The sequence below is a fragment of the Notolabrus celidotus genome, chromosome 5, assembly GCF_009762535.1.
Source record: "Notolabrus celidotus isolate fNotCel1 chromosome 5, fNotCel1.pri, whole genome shotgun sequence".
Taxonomy (NCBI): domain Eukaryota; kingdom Metazoa; phylum Chordata; class Actinopteri; order Labriformes; family Labridae; genus Notolabrus; species Notolabrus celidotus.
The window spans coordinates 9,026,952-9,046,348 of record NC_048276.1 but is presented as its reverse complement, the minus strand read 5'-3'; the positions used below and the strand labels follow the sequence as shown (position 1 = coordinate 9,046,348).

The 19,397-nt window shown below is 40.1% G+C and overlaps 1 protein-coding gene across 2 annotated transcripts in view; it reads right to left on the bottom strand.

Moving 5' to 3' along the window:
• grik1a (glutamate receptor, ionotropic, kainate 1a) overlaps window positions 1-18,765 on the bottom strand; it is a 54,937-nt gene extending 36,172 nt beyond the window's left edge. For both annotated transcript variants that reach the window (XM_034683845.1, XM_034683846.1), the window contains exons 1-2: window positions 18,641-18,765; window positions 2,004-2,171 (exon numbers count right to left, since the gene is read on the bottom strand). In XM_034683845.1, coding sequence (XP_034539736.1) covers window positions 2,004-2,133 — 130 coding nt within the window. In that variant the 5' untranslated portion in view covers window positions 2,134-2,171; window positions 18,641-18,765. The remainder of the gene's footprint in view (window positions 1-2,003; window positions 2,172-18,640) is intronic.
• Window positions 18,766-19,397: the final 632 nt, after the last annotated feature.

Here is a 19,397-nt window from a genome sequence, read left to right as displayed (position 1 = left end):
GAGAGGAGCGCAGAGTGTGATATTTATTAGAGGTTTAAGTGGTTTTAAGAGGATTTAACTGTGCTTTATAACCAGATTACAGTGCAAACATGGGGTGCTGTCTTTGGAAATAAGAGACCACGAAAATCAAATACACACAGATCTCTAAAATATACTCCCATTAAACTCAAAGACCTACATCTGGAGTATTATCATTCTGATCAATTCTATTCTAAAGTAAATGACAGCACTGATCACGCCTCATTTAATTTGCACAATCTCACAAGTATAAAAATCTCTTCTTTTATTTGGAACTATGCAATCATGAGCTTAAAAAGACAATGAATACATCATTAAAATGCTAATTTCTCTACCCTTAAGGAATAATATTTATCCTCCAGTAATAGCCTTGGGCATTATGATTTTATTCATTCAACATACATTATTAAAAACTGCATGCAGGGACATGACAATGACATGAATAAATGTGCTCTGTTCTGGATAATACAGAGGGAAAACAGTGTATTTTTTTCAGAATCAGATACTCCAGATTGTTATCTACGTTTAAGGACATAAGGACAATTTATGCAAACATGTTATCATCATGAAGTAATGATAACAGTTTTTTAACCTATTTCCATCATTTCATATATTTGATTATTTCATTTTAAGCCTGTGGCCTCCTTCCCACAAATCACTCCCCCACCCTCTCCCAGTGTCCTACACTATCCACTGTTCTCTCCTCTATAAAATAAAGGTGTAAAAGCCCCCCCTATATATATACAATAATAATAATAATAATAATAATAATAATAATAATAATAATAATAATAATAATAATAATAATAATAATAATAATAATAATAATGTATTGTTATCTGATTTGCAGTGAACATAGCATTAAGTTTGATGCCTTAGGTGTGATTAATGTATTCCAGTTCTCCCTTTGATAGGTTGATAGTTTGAACCGGGTGACGTGTATATAGATGGCAGATAATATAGGAGGTGCGGACACTGGGGAAGGTGAATGTTTTTTTACTGGGATGAGTGTGAACACAAAAATGCTACTGATTGTTGTAAGAAGCTTTTTTGTTAAGACTCTACATTTTTGGAAGGACTTTTACAATCTTCAGATCCTGTGTACCATCCACTCTCCCCATGCCCCGTAGCCGGTTTGATTTAGAGTTCTGTTTTTTCTGTAAATTGACCAAGTCAAATATCCACTACAACAGTATGACTCAAAGCATAGCATTGCTAACTCTTGTCATCCTATTAGACAAGCCTCCTCACTGTCCATTTTTAAAACTCGTCTTAAAACCCATTTTTATTCCTTGGCTTTCAACCCTGCATGAGACTCTGCTCCTGCTTTAGTGTTTTATGGTTTGTTTTTATTTATTGTTTTACTGTTTTTATTGTTTTATTATCCTGTGTTTTAAATTGTTTTTATTCCTGCGTTGTTTGTCTATTTATGTACAGCACTCGTTTTAAAGTGCTTTATAAATAAAGTTGAGTTGAGTTGAGTTGAGTCATCCAAGCAGAAACCTCCGGCCGCGAGAATTGAAGCCAATGCTGAAGTGTTAATAACTGCAGTTCCTTGAGTGTCCACTTGAGGCTGGCTCTGGAAGTACCCGAAACCACATACCCACCCATTCAAAAAAGCCGATCATTACAGCAGAAATAAACACGTTTACAGCCTGGTTTAAAAGAATTAGTCTCGATATGCACACGCTGTATGAAGATTCATTTTTTCATAACACGGTAGTTTGGAAGATGTTAAGATTACAAGTTTTCTATTACGAGAGGCACAGCTGCCTTGATTGACAGGTGGGAACACTGTAGCTGTTGGAGAGGAGGCTTAAAGCTCACCTCTCTACCTCACACTAGCTTGACAGAAGTTAGGTTGAGTTAAGCATTTCCAATATGGCACCCACCAATGTTTGGCTTCAGCGCTTCAGAAACAGATGGGTGACGTCACAGATACTACATCCATTAATTATACAGTCTATATTGTCGTTATGTCTTACCTCTTCTCGAGGCTTCAAAGCCATCAAACAGGTTGATCCTCTGAATGTCGTACGTGAGCGTGGTGTTGGGCATCAGGGTCTTGTTGCGGTTTATGTTGTTTACTGCGAACTTGAACGCCAGCTCATCCATACTCACTAACTCACTCTCCCGGGTCTCAAAAATGCCACCTGCAAAGAGAGATGGAGGACAAAGACACTGTGACTGCTGCAAAATATTAAAGATGCTGTTTGATGGATTATGTGCTTCTGTGCAGGTTTAGAAAATCTGCCATGTTTGGTTAGATGAAGGCCATTGAATATCCATGACTGGAAATTAATGAGGTGAGTTGGTCTGTCTGAGAAGGACACAAAGCTGTATTAGTCTGAAGTATCTCGACAAGCTACAGTATTTATTCATATGTGAACAGTTGGCACATCCTGAAATTCACTTAATGCTCCCAGCAGCCTGATTTAATGAGGGTCATTTCATTTCAGATCACTTCTTTTTATGCAAACTGAATCTCACTGTCATAAACAAAGCCGTAAATATGTTATGTCCACAGTAAAAGATAATATTTGTAGTTCCAATGCCTCCAGCTTCAATATTTAACGAGGAGAGAATTAATTTGGTATTCTCACAGATGCATACAAATGAAGATGAATATTAAGTGCCAGAGGGTAAACAATCAAACTTTCACTCTGGGGCACAAAGAATTCCCTCAAAGTGGGAGCGAGTCTTAGGGATACTGTCGCTGCTCTTCCACTGTTCTCACTCCTGCAGCACGGGCTCCCAAGGCCACACACAGCTCCATGTATGGACCAGCTGTCAGCAGGCTTTTGAGAAACAATGCTGTTCAGACTGAGTCCTGAAATGGCCCCCAAATTCCTCGTCAACATCCTGTCATCCTGGGCGCAGATGATGTGAAGTGAGGACTCAAAGCGTGGATAAAATGGAAGTAGCATAATCGCTCACGCAGCTTGCAAAAGTGGGAAATAAAAAAGGTTTTAAGAGCTTCTCGTGGAGAAGCTTCAAAAATAGGCTTTTTTGAAAGACGAGTGATGTCATCAGCGAAGACGGTCAGGAGGGCTGGACGACTCATTCTCAGGCTTTTAGAGATGCACTATTCCGGGCAGCTCCTGTAGAGTGACACTGACATTTTGTGCTCATCTGCTGATCCCGCAGATGTTTGCCCGAGCTGCACAGTTCACTCGATTTGTTACGCTCTGTTCTGCTCTAATTAATTGTTTTCTGTCTTCTGCTGCTGATAAGTGAGAAATAGATTACGATGTCTTCAGCTTGAGCTTCTTTTAAACATATATTACAGTCCTGCAAGCACTGAGAAATGTTCTACTGGAACAGAGACAATAATGAAGACATAAAACTAGACCTATGCAGAGTGGACATCCTGGGAGCTTGTTGTGGGGCTGCACAATGAATTACAGATAAGATGCACTCTTTAATATTTCATTACAGCACTTCATATTGTTATTGCAACACTACACATTTTGACTTCATGTTGCATGTCTTTGCAGTGCACTCCTTGTGGTTAAGTTTAGGTGGCTTGTTGCATCCTGAAGCAGCAAGTAGCACCAGAAACCACATACACACCAATTCAAAAAGCTGATCTTTACAGCAGAAATAAACATGTTTACAGCCGGGTACAAAAAAGAAGTGTGGATAGCTAATTTCTCGACCGGCACACACTACGGGGGGTGAATTTGTTCATAACGCCACAAATATATTAAAATTAGGAAGGATCACTGTAGCTGTTGGCTAGGAGGCTCAAAGCCCGCCTCACTTTCTTGACAGCAGTTATGTTGAGTTCAGCATTTCCAATAAGGCTCCTGCCAACGATTGGCTTTAAACCAGCGCTTCAGAAACAGACAGGTGACATCATGGATACTACGTCCATTAATTATACAGTCTATGATCCTGACACCACAGCTGTGAGTATCACCACATTCATTCACAAGATCTAGTCCAGATGTTTTGTTCACATGAAATAAAACAGGGCGCAGAATTAGTATGTTTGCATGCACAGCCTTTCAAGTGTGTGATAGCTAGTATGCAACACAACTATGCTAAGCAGACTTCTTGCTGCCTTGAGCTTTATAGTTATTTATAATATTTTACAACAGTTTGGATCCGAGTTGCACATTATGTCAGGAAACACAACTTCAGTTTTTACATGATTATTAAAAGCTGCTCTCATAACAATACCCTTACGCCCTCTTGTTGACAGCCCACATGCCTTACAGCGCCATATTAAGTGCTTAAATTCCATCTTTGCTCATATTGCATTCCACTAGGGATGAGCGTGTTAAGACGACTGGACAGTTAAAGAGTTAAAGCCTACTGCCAAACTGCTATAATGCTCTATCAAGGGATATAAACAAGCGCAGATGACAGATGGCATCTGGTAATGCGGCGTGGTTTGGCAGTATTCTTATCTTGATGATAGAGATAAAGTTATATGTAGGTTGTGTCAGTTTTAACTTCAGCAGCTATTTTAGATGTAGTCGAAATTGCCTATTAGTTTTAGTCAAACCTTTGTCCTTTTTTTGCCCTCTTAAGTTAGTTTAGTTTTTGTTGAAAACTTTAAACATCTTCGTCTAGTTTTAATTAGAAAAATGTCCTTACATTTTTGTAAACAACTCAAAACCTGTCTTTACTTTTCTCTCTTTATTTAAATTGAATCAGAAATTGGCATCAAGGTTGTACCAAGTGTTAAAATCTGTAACAACATTCCCCTCTCAACACTTTGACTTGTATAATGGTGATATTCCTCACCCTAGTTGGGTCGTTTAGTCTACACTCTCCCTGCAGCTCAATGCTGCTGAGCTGTCCCTGCTGATCTACTAAAGGTAAGAAAAGTGCCTCACACACAGATATATGTGGTAATACAGTGAATGTTCCTACCTTCAAGTCGAGACACAAAACATTCTTCCCTTGGCCGTTATAGCCGTATTTATTTTCCGAGGCTTAGAATGAAAGTGCAGTGAACACGTGTATGCGGCTCATAATGTAGAGGGCTGAACTGCACTGTAACAGTCCCTGTCCCTGACTTTACCTGCAGTGACAGGCAGGATGGAAAGACTCGACTGCTCTGTCAAAATCTGTCAAGATTAAAGCTGTCAAACGGCTCAGTAGATAAGCTCTCCAGTATAACGCCAATCTAGGATGAATGGAGAGAAATTAAAGTAAACAATGGCCAAAAAAACAACAATAAACTGCAAATATCAAACTGATGTCACCCTGGTAGCTGGCCAAAGCTTTCACTGACCTGCATCAGGATGAAAATTATCAATGATAATGAAAAAAGATGCATGACGGCAGTGATGATCTGCAGCCTATTCACGCACCTGTTGCAGATAAGTGTGAAAAGTACCACTGTGGCACTAAATCAATTCAGCCCGTTGTATTAATGAATTGCTTGTAATTTGTTTTTGTTAAGTTATATTTTGGGCATTTTCATTTTATTAATCCCATTTTATTTGATGGGACAGCTGAAGAGAGACAGGGAATGGGGGGAGTGGAGTGTGGGAGAAGACGTGCAGGAAATGGTTGAGGCTGGGAGTCGAACCTGCAATCGCTGCAACAAGGACTATAGCATCTGTATATGAGGTGCACTTAAACTGCTTGGTCAACGGCACATTTGATGCATAGTCTGGGAAAACATTATAGATATCTAATTTCAAACAGTCCACCTATTTTCCACCACATTTTAGTCCTGTGCGGTCTCATTAACAAAACAAAACACGTTTCTCACATTTTTTACCATCAATTATTTATTTTTTTGGTGAGTCATCATCTGGTCTTGGTCATGGAAAAAATTTCAATGAACATTTATCATCATTACTGTGTTGACCAAACTAACACTGAGCTGTGCAATTAAACAGGCATATCACCACTTGACCGGAGCAATGTGTAACCAGCACAAGCATGTGTTTATCAACCTGCACGGAACGCCAAAGGCTGGTGGTGCTAGCTCTGCTAGTGTTAGCCAGCAAACCAATTTGACACTTTATCTACAGATGAAATACCAAAAAAAAGGCCAGAGAGACAAACCCTGTTAAATATGTCATGTATAATGCCACAAGTAAACTTAAGTCAAATCCCAAGGAGGAAGTTCAACACAGAACAAAGGGTTTGAATTTTTTACCCAAGTCTGAGAATGCTTCTACTGGATCTATTCTGGTTGTTATAAAACCATGCTCTTAGTCGAACTATTTGAAGTCATCTAGAGTTTTTCCACTGTAACATTTCCTTTCATAAACAGCATTTCACATTTGCACAAATGGGCAGTGATTAAAGTTCAGAGGAGTCTGAGAGACATCCGCGGTTATTTGGGTTGTCTCAACAGGTAGACATTTAATTTCCGTCTGGTAAAATATAGCTCTCTGATGAAAAAGAAACTTTTATAAGATAGGCAGGGGGGGACACAGCAGGACATGGTTTACATTAAGAAACAACCACAGACTGAGTGAAGTATATTTACTCAGGCCTTAGGGGCTCCATGTGTTTGTCAAGATTAGTCGGGTTCAGGCAGTCGCAGGACGAGTCTTGTAAACTGCACTTGTAAATTACCAACCTGATTTAATGTCTGGCTGTGTGAGTCTGCAGTCGCCATCAGCTGCATGCTGGTACACTTAAACTCCACAAAATGACTTATCTTTAAAGCTCTGATTTGTTTTCTATGCATACTTAATGAAACTCTGCAGATTATCTTGCACTTACATGGTCAAACACGACAACTGACTGAGCAAATGTTCAAAAACACAGACACAGGAACTCAGAAGAGGTCCTGTCACATATAAATTCTTAAAACGCAACCAAAGCCAATTAGTAATCATCGTCCAGACCCATTAGGACGTTAACTTAAAAATGTCATTTCTGCCTGCAATTATAGTAATTACCAGGTACATGGCTGTAATTGGAAGAATAAAAATGTAGATATGGTTCAGTACAATAGACTGGCGAGAGATTTAGCTGCCTGCTGCGGTGGGAGGAAAACATAAAACAGAAAGCTCAAGAACGACGGAGCTTTGTGCCAACCTGTCACGCAGAATTGATCAATCTCTTCGACACCCCACTGGGGAGAGGAAGCCGTTTGTGTGTTCGAGTGTTTGTGTCTGTGTGCACAACCTCACACCATCCATCATTTCTCTGTTAATTACAAATAATTATGTCTCACGTTAGTCATGTGTCAACCCCTTTTGCAGAGCCTGAACTCCACAGTGAGTTGCGTCTGCTGCAGTCATAAAAATATTGCTTTTTTTTTTTTTTTTATAACAAGGTGTTTTTTTTTCTTTGCAAATGAATTAATGTAGCTCAGAGCACTAAAAGCATTCATTCAGCTCTCAAATATAATGAGGAATAATTTGCCTCAGGAACACACATCCATCTGGCTTACAAGGCAGCATAAATGAGTGCTGAAAGTTTCAGAGGAACCACGGGACTCCATAAATGCTTTTTTAACATGCATGCAGGGCTTCGCAGGTAGATTTGATCTGCATAAAATATGAGCACACTCGAGACACACTGCTTTAAACACAGAGCAGCTCATTACGGACAAATTGTGGAAGAGAGTAAACAAAGACTCACTGTTCTTTCAACTGCCAGTACTTGTTATTGATTTTCCTGTAAAAGTCGTGTAATTTAACAAGTTTTTTCATCAGCATGAGATATACGAGAGAGACGTGGAGAGGAGAACAACAAGTATCACAGTTTAGACACAAACCCGGGATGTCACAGTTGTGTCCTCGGCTGGAGTGAACAACTGGAACAATCTGTATTTCTCATTCTCAGACAAAAGATTTTTGACTTGCAGATAACATGTGCTAACCTGCCATTTGCATAGAGATTACAGTGCCATTTTTAATACCCTGCCACAATCTGGATGGAGGATGGGTGTGTATGGGTAAAAAAAAAAGAGCAGACTTTGATATGTGGTGTTACTTGATATTGCTTTTTTTCCATCATTAAAATCTATCAGCAAGTCCAACTACTGTGAAACACTAGATTTACATTGAAAATGGTGTGATTAAGAGCCTCATTATGCAGGGGTTTTAGTAGGGATGGGCAATGATTTTCGGAAATTCAAATATTTATTCACTTAGTACGAATTGAAGAGTTACTTTGAATATTTTCCCATTTTAAAAGTATAATTTTTCATTGTCTTCACCGTTGCCTGGTTGTAATACGGTATTCCCGCTAGATGGTGGCTATAGAGCGTCTTAAAGCTGTTTGATAACCGCATTAAGTAACAGAAGAAGAAGAACGCTAACTGCATTAAATAGCAAAAGACGACAACATCAGCAACAGTTGCAGTGGTTTTCTCCATTTCTGAATCTCACACTACTACACACGTTTCCAGAGACTGAGCATGGCTGTAAAATCAATCAATCAATCTTTATATGTATAGCTCCAAATCACAACAAACGTTATCTCAAGACACTTTTACAAACATAGCAGGTCTAGACCACTATGTCAAATTATGAACAGAGACCCAACACCAAGACAGGGTAAGACTCAGTCTTAACCCACCTTAATCCACCATGAGCATTGCACCTCGCAATATTTAGCTAGTTACAGTGTCCAGGGAAAACTTCCTTTTAACAGGCAGAAACCTAGAGCAAGACCAGACTCATGTTGGACAGCCATCTGCCTCGACCGAGTTGGGTCTGGAAAGAGGGATAGAGGAGAACAAGAGACAGAGGGAACGGTGATAGTGATGAGACCAGTAGTAGTAGCTGTTGCCGCTGGAGTCCAGCACGTCTGTATCAGCTGGAGTCCGGAACGTCCACAGCAGAAGGATGCCTATATAAACATACAGGCCACGTCACAGAAACACTGACAGAAAGGTCCTGCTCGTCCTGCTGCTGGTTAACACGACTGTCACACAAGCGGGTTGTTACGGGACAGGTGTGTGTGCATGGGGGGGGTTATTCGAATAATCATTGAATAGAAGCCAATGATTATCTAATAGTGTTCTGGCTTGAAATGCCACTCCTTAGTTTTTAGGCCTAATAAATGGGGAGGCAGTAGCTCAGTCCATAGGGTCTTGGCTGGGAAGGGTTGCTGGTTCAAGTCTCAGTATGGACAAAGTTTGTCAAAAGGACTGGTGGCTGGAGAGGTGCTGGTTCATTTGCCTGGGCACTGTTGATGTGCCCTTGAGCAAGGCATTGAACTCCTAACTACTCGGGTGTGGCACTAGTTGGCAGTCTCATCACTCTGACATCTCTCCATTAGTGCATGTCAATAGCATGTTTGTGCATGATTGTATGTATACATCAAACTATGTGTGTGTAGCATGAACACGGAAAAAGAACGGAGGATTTATGAAGTACCTTTACCTTTAAATGCACCAACACATCCCACTGATTCTTACTTATTTTCAACGAGGGACTTTTGGGAGAAAAGGTAAAAAAAAAAAAATCTTTTATTTTCATGTCTGTCTCTCTGACCTCCAGATGATGGTCACCAAAAAGCACACTCGAGTTGAGTCATCTCTCTTTTTAGCCCTACTTTGCAGCAGAAGGCAGTTTCACATCAAATGACCACTCAGCGCCCGAGACAGAACAAATGTGGATCTTCGGAACAGCAATGAAAGATCACAGAGTTGAACAAGTAAGAGAGTTGGCCTTTTTGCTGACAGCTATAGAAACCACTGCCATCTGTGTCTGTGTGAAAACCACTTTGGAGAGGCGATAGAGCTGCAGGCTGGAGGAAATGCATCTGGGAGAGGTGTGTGTGTGTGTGTGTGTGTGTGGTGGTGGTGGTGGTGGTGGTGGTCTCAGGTGTCAGACTGAGTGACAGACATTTCACACACACACACCCTGAGTGTGAAAACACAGGGGAAGCATTTTGTTTCGCAGACAACAAATCAAGGGAAACGAGGCAAAAATGCAATCAGGGATTTCAGGAGGAGAGAAAACAGAGAGACGGGGACGGGCTGAAATGACTGAAAATGACTGTAGCTAGGGCTCCAAGAGAACAATGATCTGAGAGGCACATTGTACGTCAAGAGGCTATCAACGTGCTCTTGAACAAGTGAGAGTGAATGACAACATGGATCTTTTACAGCGTTTGAAAACTATGAAGCTCTGGGTCTTGAAATCTGAGGGCTTTTTTCGATGAAACATTACAAGATAATGAGCTCTCAGTGTTTGGACAAAATGACACCTGATTATGAATCAGAATTTGAACCCTTTTTGTAGTGCGACTTAAGTGACTACAAAAGAAGGAATTATTACCTCTAGTGTGCCGTTTTTGCACAATTTTTTTCAATACCTGTGCTGCAATTGCAGTCATTCCAGCAAAAACAGCAATCAAAGCCTCCTTTCAGGTTGAGTTATTTTGTTTTTCAAAAGCTGAAAGACACAAGTGCAATAAATTAGTTAAAAGAATGGTGATGTTTAACTCAACACCCAAAACTCAGCCTGCAAATCACAAAAAAGGACTGAGACAACACGGTCGATATACACAAATGAGTACCAATGTGATCTATGCAACTCCATGACAAAGTACAGCTCCCTCTCCTTCCTCACAACAAGGAATCCTGGGTTCGTGCCAGCATGATGAATGATCATGTTACAGAGGCAGCCAATTCCACAGTTTATCTGGGTATATATCTCCAACAGAAGTGAGGCCAACTTTCCAAAACTCTGGCAATTTGGCTGCCAAGAGATTCATTCTTTTTCCTAATGGCCAGATGTTGTAGAGAAAGGAACTAATGAATAAATATGAGCAGGTATCGTGTTTATAAGTCACAGCTCCAACTTTACTTCAGCAGCTTGATCTAACAGAGAGGAGCCAAACTTCACGGACAGTGTATATAAATCTTGTGTTAGTTGTAAGGCTGTTGTCATCTAAAGGGGGTCTGAACTGAGCCATCAAACCTGAACTAATTGGTCCTGAATATTAATGTGTGACTAAGATCTGAACTCCAGATCAGAAGCTCCATGCATGTGTGACTGTGGCCTTTATAAGATAAAACCAACAGTGCTAACAAAGACATCAAACAGTGACCTGTTTACAACTACAACATAGGCAACTGAACTACAAATGACTGACTGTAAAAGTGTTTGATGAGCACCAATTAAAAAAATATAGCCTAACTCAATGAAGATGTTATTAGTGTCTTTTGAGTGGGAAATGCTAATTAAAAGGAAATAGATAAGATCTGATTGGATTTAGAAACAACATCCATTAAAGTATTATATAATGAAAATATTGGCTATATGTAGGTGATTATTACTCATACTTCAGCAATAGCAAACATTGTCAGGGTTGTAAACAATGCAACTTACTTATACCAGCCTACAAATGTCAGCATTAAGACATATTTAAGGCTTAAAAACATAAATTATATGTATTAACTCAACAAACACACTGAATATTTTCAATGTGTGTGCTGTTGACTTGACGCTTTGCACGCAATGCTAACTTACAGGCAGTCCAACATAATCTCCCTTGTTCCTTATGGACGGTTAAAGTATAGTAGTCCATATTCAGCTGGGTAACACAGACTTAAGTGTATTTAACCAAACAGAGACTCCACACTTGTGTTATTACAAGACTCAAAGGTGTTGGAGTAAAGTGTTTTTGTCGTCAGCCAATCAAAGATGAGACAAAGCGAAACAACCAATGAAATCACAGCAGTATTAAAAATATAAGGTAGCCTAATGCTCACCTTCCTCTATGAAACCTTAAGTAACTTTAAAATGTGATAATGTGATATTTTATTTATAAGCAAGAGCTATTTGAAGTTTCAAAATGATTGCAATGTACAGTTTTTGTTAAAAAAATTAAATAATAATTCTCCAAATTTACAAGCAGGGAGGGGGTTGTGCTTTACACAGATACAAATATACAGACAGTTTCAAAAAGAGAAAAAGGGGTCAATAAAACAGTGCAATTGAAATTGTATCAATGGTAAACCAAAATTATCCAAAAGCCAGTCTGAACAGGTAATTTTTTTAAAAGCTTTTTGAAAATATCAGTTTATTCTGCAGAGCGTCAGGATGTGGGCAGGTCGTTCCACAGCTTTGGGGCTACAGCCTGAAAGGCTCTGTCACCTCTGGTTTTTAGGTGAGTGTGTGGGAATGATAGTAGGTGTAATGTTTCCGATCTCAGGGAACGGTTTGGCTGGTGAGGGGGAAGTCTTTCGAATAAGTAATCTGGGGTTTGATCGTGTAGGGATTTGTAGGTTAGATAGAGTGGGGCTTGAGCAGGTGTGGGTCTATTCAGAGGATGGCCTATGGTGGTCATGGCCAACCATGGAAATGTCATGGCCATGTCAGTCGTCTCCCTTACATTTTTAACTATGATTGGATACTTGCCTTGTCAGGGGCAGGATTTAAAATGTGTTAAAATCAACTACCTGGTTGGGCTGCAAGGCTGCTCGTGGTTTTCTTCGTATTTCAACATAACTCTTTTTATTTTGTTGGTACTTTGTATTGTTAGTTTGAGACAAACATCTTTATTTTGAGACTTTACAGGTTTAGAAAACTATTTTAACAAGAAGCAGGGCACAAAGAAGTTGAATTATGTCCCTTGATAATTCATGAGAGTATTCCTACCCCTCTCCTTTCACCCTGCACATCCAACACATGCACCTCTCTGCTCAGGCAGAATCAGCTTTGAACCAAAAACCATCTCATTATGTGGTAGCAACAACCACACTGGTTTGCTACCTGGAATTTCTTACTTTTTAAGGGTTTATCCACAGTCCTGTTTGTTCTGGTGGTTCAAAAGCTTTAGCCTGGCTCTACACAGAGAGGCCCAAGCCTTGATCCAACCTACAATCCGCTTACTGGGAAGCAGCAGTGATAACCACCTCACTAACATGCCCCCTGTCAGTGCTAACTAGGAAGGTATTATGTGGCGATGTTATAACCAACAAACTAACATGCCCAGTTGTTATGCTTGCTTACTTTTTAGGATTTATTTACTTTCAAGTTAATTTCCAGTCAAAGAAAGCCACAACACTCCATAGGGCCTCCAAGGCGGCAGCAGCTGGAGGGAGAGAGAGCGCGCATGGATCAACATCAAGGTAGCTGAAATGAATCCTGCAGGGCTTTTCAAAATAAATAAATACTGAAGCTACTGCCCACACCTGTATGTTGTGGTATTGTGGACATAGACTGTATATGGCATTTTCTTCACTCCTTGTGAAGGCCTTGGCTTGGATTCAAACCCTGAACCCTTCTGCTTAGAGATGGCAGAACTTACCGCCACACTTCAGTGCCACCTTGGTGTGCTTACTTTTAAAAGTCTATTTACTTTCCAGAATAATGTGTTTGTTCAGAATCATGGTCAACGCTTCAGCTGGAGAAAGCCAAACACTTTCTCTCCACACAGGAAGGTCCTGACTTGGACTGGAACCCTGATACTTTTTGCTTTGAGGTTTGCAGAAATAACTGACTACTAACATGCCATCATAAGAAAAATCTGTGCCCCAGGTTTGCACCCGGTCAAAAAAGTCTGGCTCCACTTCTGGGCTCAAGACCCTGTTAGCCCTCCCTCTCCCTCACCCTCCTCTACTCTGAATGTGTTTTATTTAACACTTCTCCCTGACCTTTATATGTGCAGAAAGATCTATGCCCAGTTTTCACACCAGCATTCACTGTCCTACATGCAACTAACAAAAAGTACAATGTGGAAAGTACCCGCAGCCTTCAGTGAAGAATGGAGTTTTGAGTGAAGTAGGACAGTCTTTGTCAAGCAGTTTAACTTCTGAAATGAATAATATTTGCATATTCATAGATTCAGGATTTTTTATTGAGCGAGAAAGAATAGCTTGTAATTGACTTTTCAAAAAGGGCAAATTATTCTGTCAGAGGACACAGACTGGAAAAGAGATTCTTCACCCGAAATGAAGACTCAGAACTTGAAAACACAATTTCTTTATAAGACTATTATGGGGTTATTTAATGTTTATCAAACACTGATATAGAGTCTTGTATACTCTACTTAGCTGTATTATTGTAAGATCAGTGGTGGACAGTAACAGAGTAAATTTACTTAAGTATTGTACTTAAGTAGATTTTTTGAGCATCTGTACTTTACTTGAGTATTCTTTTTTTGGGGAAACTTATTACTTTCACTCCACTACATTCGGAAGACAATTATCATACTTTTGACTCCACTACATTTCTACCAGTGCTCTAGTTACTCACTACTTTTGCTTTGAAGTCAGCTCATGAATTTCCTTCTCTTTTCTGAAATCTGATCCCTAAGACAGTAAACTGTGTTTGTGTAGTTCTGTTTGCCTCAGTGGTTTAGTCATACCTGTATATCGTGCGTCTCCACGGTTAAATGAGGAGCAAACACAGAGCAAATTTCACTCAGATCAGGCAGTCCATTTAGAGGTGGTAATGATGGCTATAATTCTCCACCTGAGCACCCATGGCAATATCTTCAGCCCATGTTAGAGGTTTTTGAAATGAAGAATGATATCGTTTGAAATGTTCTCCCTGTTTCCCACTCTGCCCAAACATACAAACAGTCACTGTCCAACCTGAGAAAGCGTGTTGAGCTACGTAACATTTGTTTAATTCCAGATGAACATTTCAAACTAAGGTGTCTGTGTTTGGAGTAACTTGGTTTCTGTTTTTATTCCATGGTATAGTTTTAGAGATCTCAAGTAATGGTTTCTAAATAAACAGAATGTAACAGAATGTACTCCTATGTAGTCTTTACTGCACTCATGTATTTTGAAAATACAATGTTTTGAGATTTTTTTAAGAAGTACTTTGAATACTTAAGTATTTTTAAAAGCAAGTACTTTCATACTTTAACTCAAGTAATAATTTGACAGAGCAACTTTCACTTGTATTGGAGTAATATTTAACCAGGAGGATCTATACTTTGACTCAAGTAATGAAGCTGTGTACTTTGTCCACCACTGTGTAAGATGTATGTGTTGTTAGAAACTACAGCACCATGACTGATTTTTAATGTATTAGACTTCTCAGTAAATAACATGTTGCTGTATCATCTGATCCAGGAAGTCCCTGTATGACTGTATGTGAAGTGGAGCCTGAGTCACTGATATATTGATTAGCCGATATTATCAGATGATATGAACCCTCACAAATACATGGTAAATGGACTTGTACCTATATAGTGCTTTTCTAGTCTAGACCTCTCAAAGCGCTTTTACACTACTTGTCACATTCACCCATTCACTCAATGATGGTAGAGGCCGCTATTTAGTAAGGGACCATCAGTGTTAGCTAATCTCCTTCGTTCACATTCACACATCTCTGAACAACAGAGGGAGCAATTCAGGGTTCAGTGTTTTGCTCAAGGACACTTCGGCATGTGACTGCAGGAGCTGGGATCAAACCAACCACTTTTGGATTGATAGACGACTGACTCTACCCACTGAGCCACAGCCGCCCCTATATCAGTCTCTGCATACATTTTTTACTGTACACCCTGATGTTAAACTTGCTACAACAGTGCTTTGGATGATTTAGAATTTGCTTAATCCGAACACTGGCACTCCTTACTTTAGCACTCTCTTAGTACTGTGTGCAACACATGAAGCCGATAAGCCAAACAGACAGTGACTCAAACCCAAATATGATGACAGTTTATAATGTTACATAAACTTTGACAATGTTATTTGGTTATGAAAGCAGACTTTTGAGTACGTCTGACTTCAATTACATCGATGCAAAATCCACTTAAAAAGGGGTTAGTTTTTCATTCCAGCTCAAACTTTAAGGATATCGGCCACTGTATCGGTCATGACTGATTTTTCCTCCACCCTCTAAAAGCTGTTGTCCTTAAAAAATCCCCTGACACAGTACAGTGTGACTCTGGTCTGATTCAGATGCTTCAAGTGAGATGCTCTTTTAATGAACACGATCCCACAGCAGTGCTCACCTCCTCCTGTCTAATCAAGTGCAGCTGTAGTTCTCTCAACTCCACGACACAATCCATTACAGAAGATCCAAAGATGGTCTCGCTCGCGCGCACACACACACACACACACACACACACACACACACACACCATCTCCGGCTTTCTCACATCCATCTCAGTGATGGAGAGGTGTCAGCATATAAAGATCAGCAGCCGTGGGACTTTCATGAATTAAAAACACCAGTAGTAGTGTCTGGTTCAGCCACAGGAGAACGCAGGGAGGAATCAATAATCTATTATTTTCTGCTATTTGAGGCTCTGCGTTGAGCGATAAACACGTGAAGTTATCTGTGATGTAACTTGAGATCCAATTAAAATTTAAATGGTTTAAAAGATACTGCATGAATACTAAGCTTCAAACAAACCCTCTGATGGCTAAGTGGGCTGAAAGATGAATTCTAATCATAGTCCTAAATCTATCAGAGAACATTTTCACTTTTCCAGACATTTTGGAGGACATTTGATGGAATAATGATTACCAGCAAGATGTCATCTGTTGGAGCTTTAGAATGACAAATGTGATCAGCTCAGAGGAGACATTAAACTTGCAAAAAGTGTAATCTTATGTGATTGGAAGTTCTTCTCAGGCTATTTTAACGACCTACCAGCAACATAAATCTTCAGCAGTATGGCACCGTTTATACCCTTAAATAAATCACCTAGGAGGGATTGAAGTTGTGATTTTTTGTCAATGCAGGTGATATTTTCCTCTGTTCTGACACAATCTCACTGAACCACTAGGAGAAGTTATCCCACCATAATTCACAGGGGACAAAATGGCACGGAACATCAGTCAAGTACCGAGGGGGGAAAAAGGAAAAGCGGAAAAACTTCAAGGGGATATAAACTACGTCTACCAGAGGAAGACACTTGAACTATTTCTCTGTACAGGTGCGCTTCTATCCCTGACAGAAAATGTGCCAGCTCATCTGCTCAGCTTTCTTGCTTCTGACTCTTTCATCCACCTCAGAAAACGCCGACAACACCGTGCGTAAACAGCTGTTGCGCTTACCGATTCTGAGGACTTGTGAACAGCTCAGGCAGAGCTGCGTCGCGATCAGAAGATAGAAGAAAAGTCTCTTTCTTTCCTCCATAGTGCTCCAGGCGATCTCACCGCGGATAGTGACACCATGACAGAGAGAAACAGCCTCTATCTGAGCGCCGGAACACCTGACGTGCCATGCCAAGCGCGCAACTCCAAGTTTTATTCCCACTGCGATCCTTCAACACTCTGCATCACTCCATCGCATCAAAGAAACGAAACATGATGAGCGTCAGTCGAGTGGATCCAACTTTCCTTTGACATTAAATCCAAGTCAACTCTTACAAGAAAAAAAAAAACAACTGGCAACGACAGAAAGTCTGTGTGCATCAAGGCGTCCACTTTTACTCACTGGCTGTGCGCCTCCAGGGCGGCAGCAGCTGGAGGGAGAGAGAGCGCGCATGGATCAACATCAAGGTAGCTGAAATATGAAGGATTTCCGGCAGGGCTTTTCAAAATAAATAAAAAATACTGAAGCTACTGCTCACCTGTATATTGTGGTATTATGGGTAGGCTATAGACCAGGCATGTCACCAGTAATTATGGCCCCAAGCTTCCATCTTAAAATGTGTTATTTATAGCACAGATATGAATCACATTCTGAATCATCTGTACATTTGCAGTTTCTTTCAAGCGCACAAACAAAACCAAAGTCAACCCAGAAACGTCTCAAAAAGCTTCATATGGACTACTTGTCTAAAGCCAAAGCTCTGGATATTCTGCAAGAATATAACTAGGAGGAAACACAAGAACTCTTAAAGTTGACAGGTTTTTCAAATTAATGTTTTTATCATGATGTGAAAATGTTCTTGATGAACACTAAAAGTTCAGAAGACACAAAAGAGGACAAGACGATCAAAATTATGAAATTGTGCAGAAAAGGCAAAATTTGGTGCATAAAAATAGTTCAGAATGCAGGACAAGAGTTATTTAGTTCCTTAAATGTTGTCTGCTGGTCAGAAAAGTCTTAAAAACAACATGAAAAAGAAGTGTGATGAAATCCAGATTGTGATCCTGCCATAAGAAAATAATGATTCAGTATTCTTCCCACATGTCCCGACCCTAATGAAAAACATTTTCGTCCAGAAGAGTATAAAGTTGCTAATGTTTACGTAGCTTGTGGAGAACTGAGGACTACCTAGATACTGTTTTATTGAGAAAAAATGTAAAATAATTAATAAATAGATACTTCATATATGACTTTTCTGATTCCTGCGTCTCAGTAGGAGCCAATGGCCCGGAGGTATTCTGACATCCAATGTGGCCCTCCTTGAAAAAAGTTTGGCCACAACTGCTATAGACTGTTTGTACGGCGTTACAAGGAGCATTTTCTTCACTATACCCGTGTTTTAAGAGATGATATGTGGCCTCTCTGGGCTTTTACAGCATGCACTAACTGATACTTTAGCTCTCAATGATGCACATTCAGTCTCTTTTTTCATTTCTTTACCTATGACAGAGATCAAGCATCACTCGATTTTGAGGTTTTTTTACATCTTTTCACTTTGCTGAAGCCCACAGATCCAAACAATCCCTGTACCTGAGGGTAACACACTTATAATGACAAGTTCCAAATTCAACCCCACCTCAAAAACCCCTGTCACATTTGGGGAGAAATGAGGAGGACCCAAGGTGCAGATACAAAATAAAACTGGTTTATTAATAAACAAAACTTACTCTGCACAGAATAACTGGAGCACAGAAACACGAGGAAAACGCAGGAGGGTAGACATACAATGATCTGACAAGAGACAGGGGAAACAGAGGAACTGAATACACAGAGTAATTAACACAGGTGTGGAGCGCAGGACACAGGTGAAACTAATGAGGGTAATCAACAAGGAGGGAAACACAAGGGCAGGGAGTAACTAACCAGGAAACACAGGGGATTCAGAACTACAAAACAGAGAACACAAGACAAGACTAAGAAACACAAGGGAGTACAAAAAGAGACATGGATAAAAAAACACACAAGGGACACAAAGGATAACTGATGCCGAATAAACACAGGAGAAACCAAGGCATGCAACACAAGGAAAAACTGAACTAAACATCAACTCATGACATTAAGAGCTTATGTCTGACCTCTCTGGGCTCTTGCAGCATGCACTAACTTATACTTTGGCTCTCCATGACGCACATTCAATCTATTTTTTCACTGCTCTATATGACAGAGATCAGGCATCACTCAATTTTGAGTTTTGCTATATTTTTTTACTTTTCTGAACCCCACAGACCCAAACAACCCCTGTCCCCCTGAGGGTAATACACAAGTACCCAATTGAACCCCACCTCAAAACCCCCAAACTATCCCTTTAATTAACAAAAAAAATGACAAGCTTTTATTTTGAAGGTCCCAGTAGTCCATGGCTGATTTGGCTCCCTTCGTGCTGGATTAGGGGCAGATGGTTTGGCAGCGGTTCTCTCCACCGGT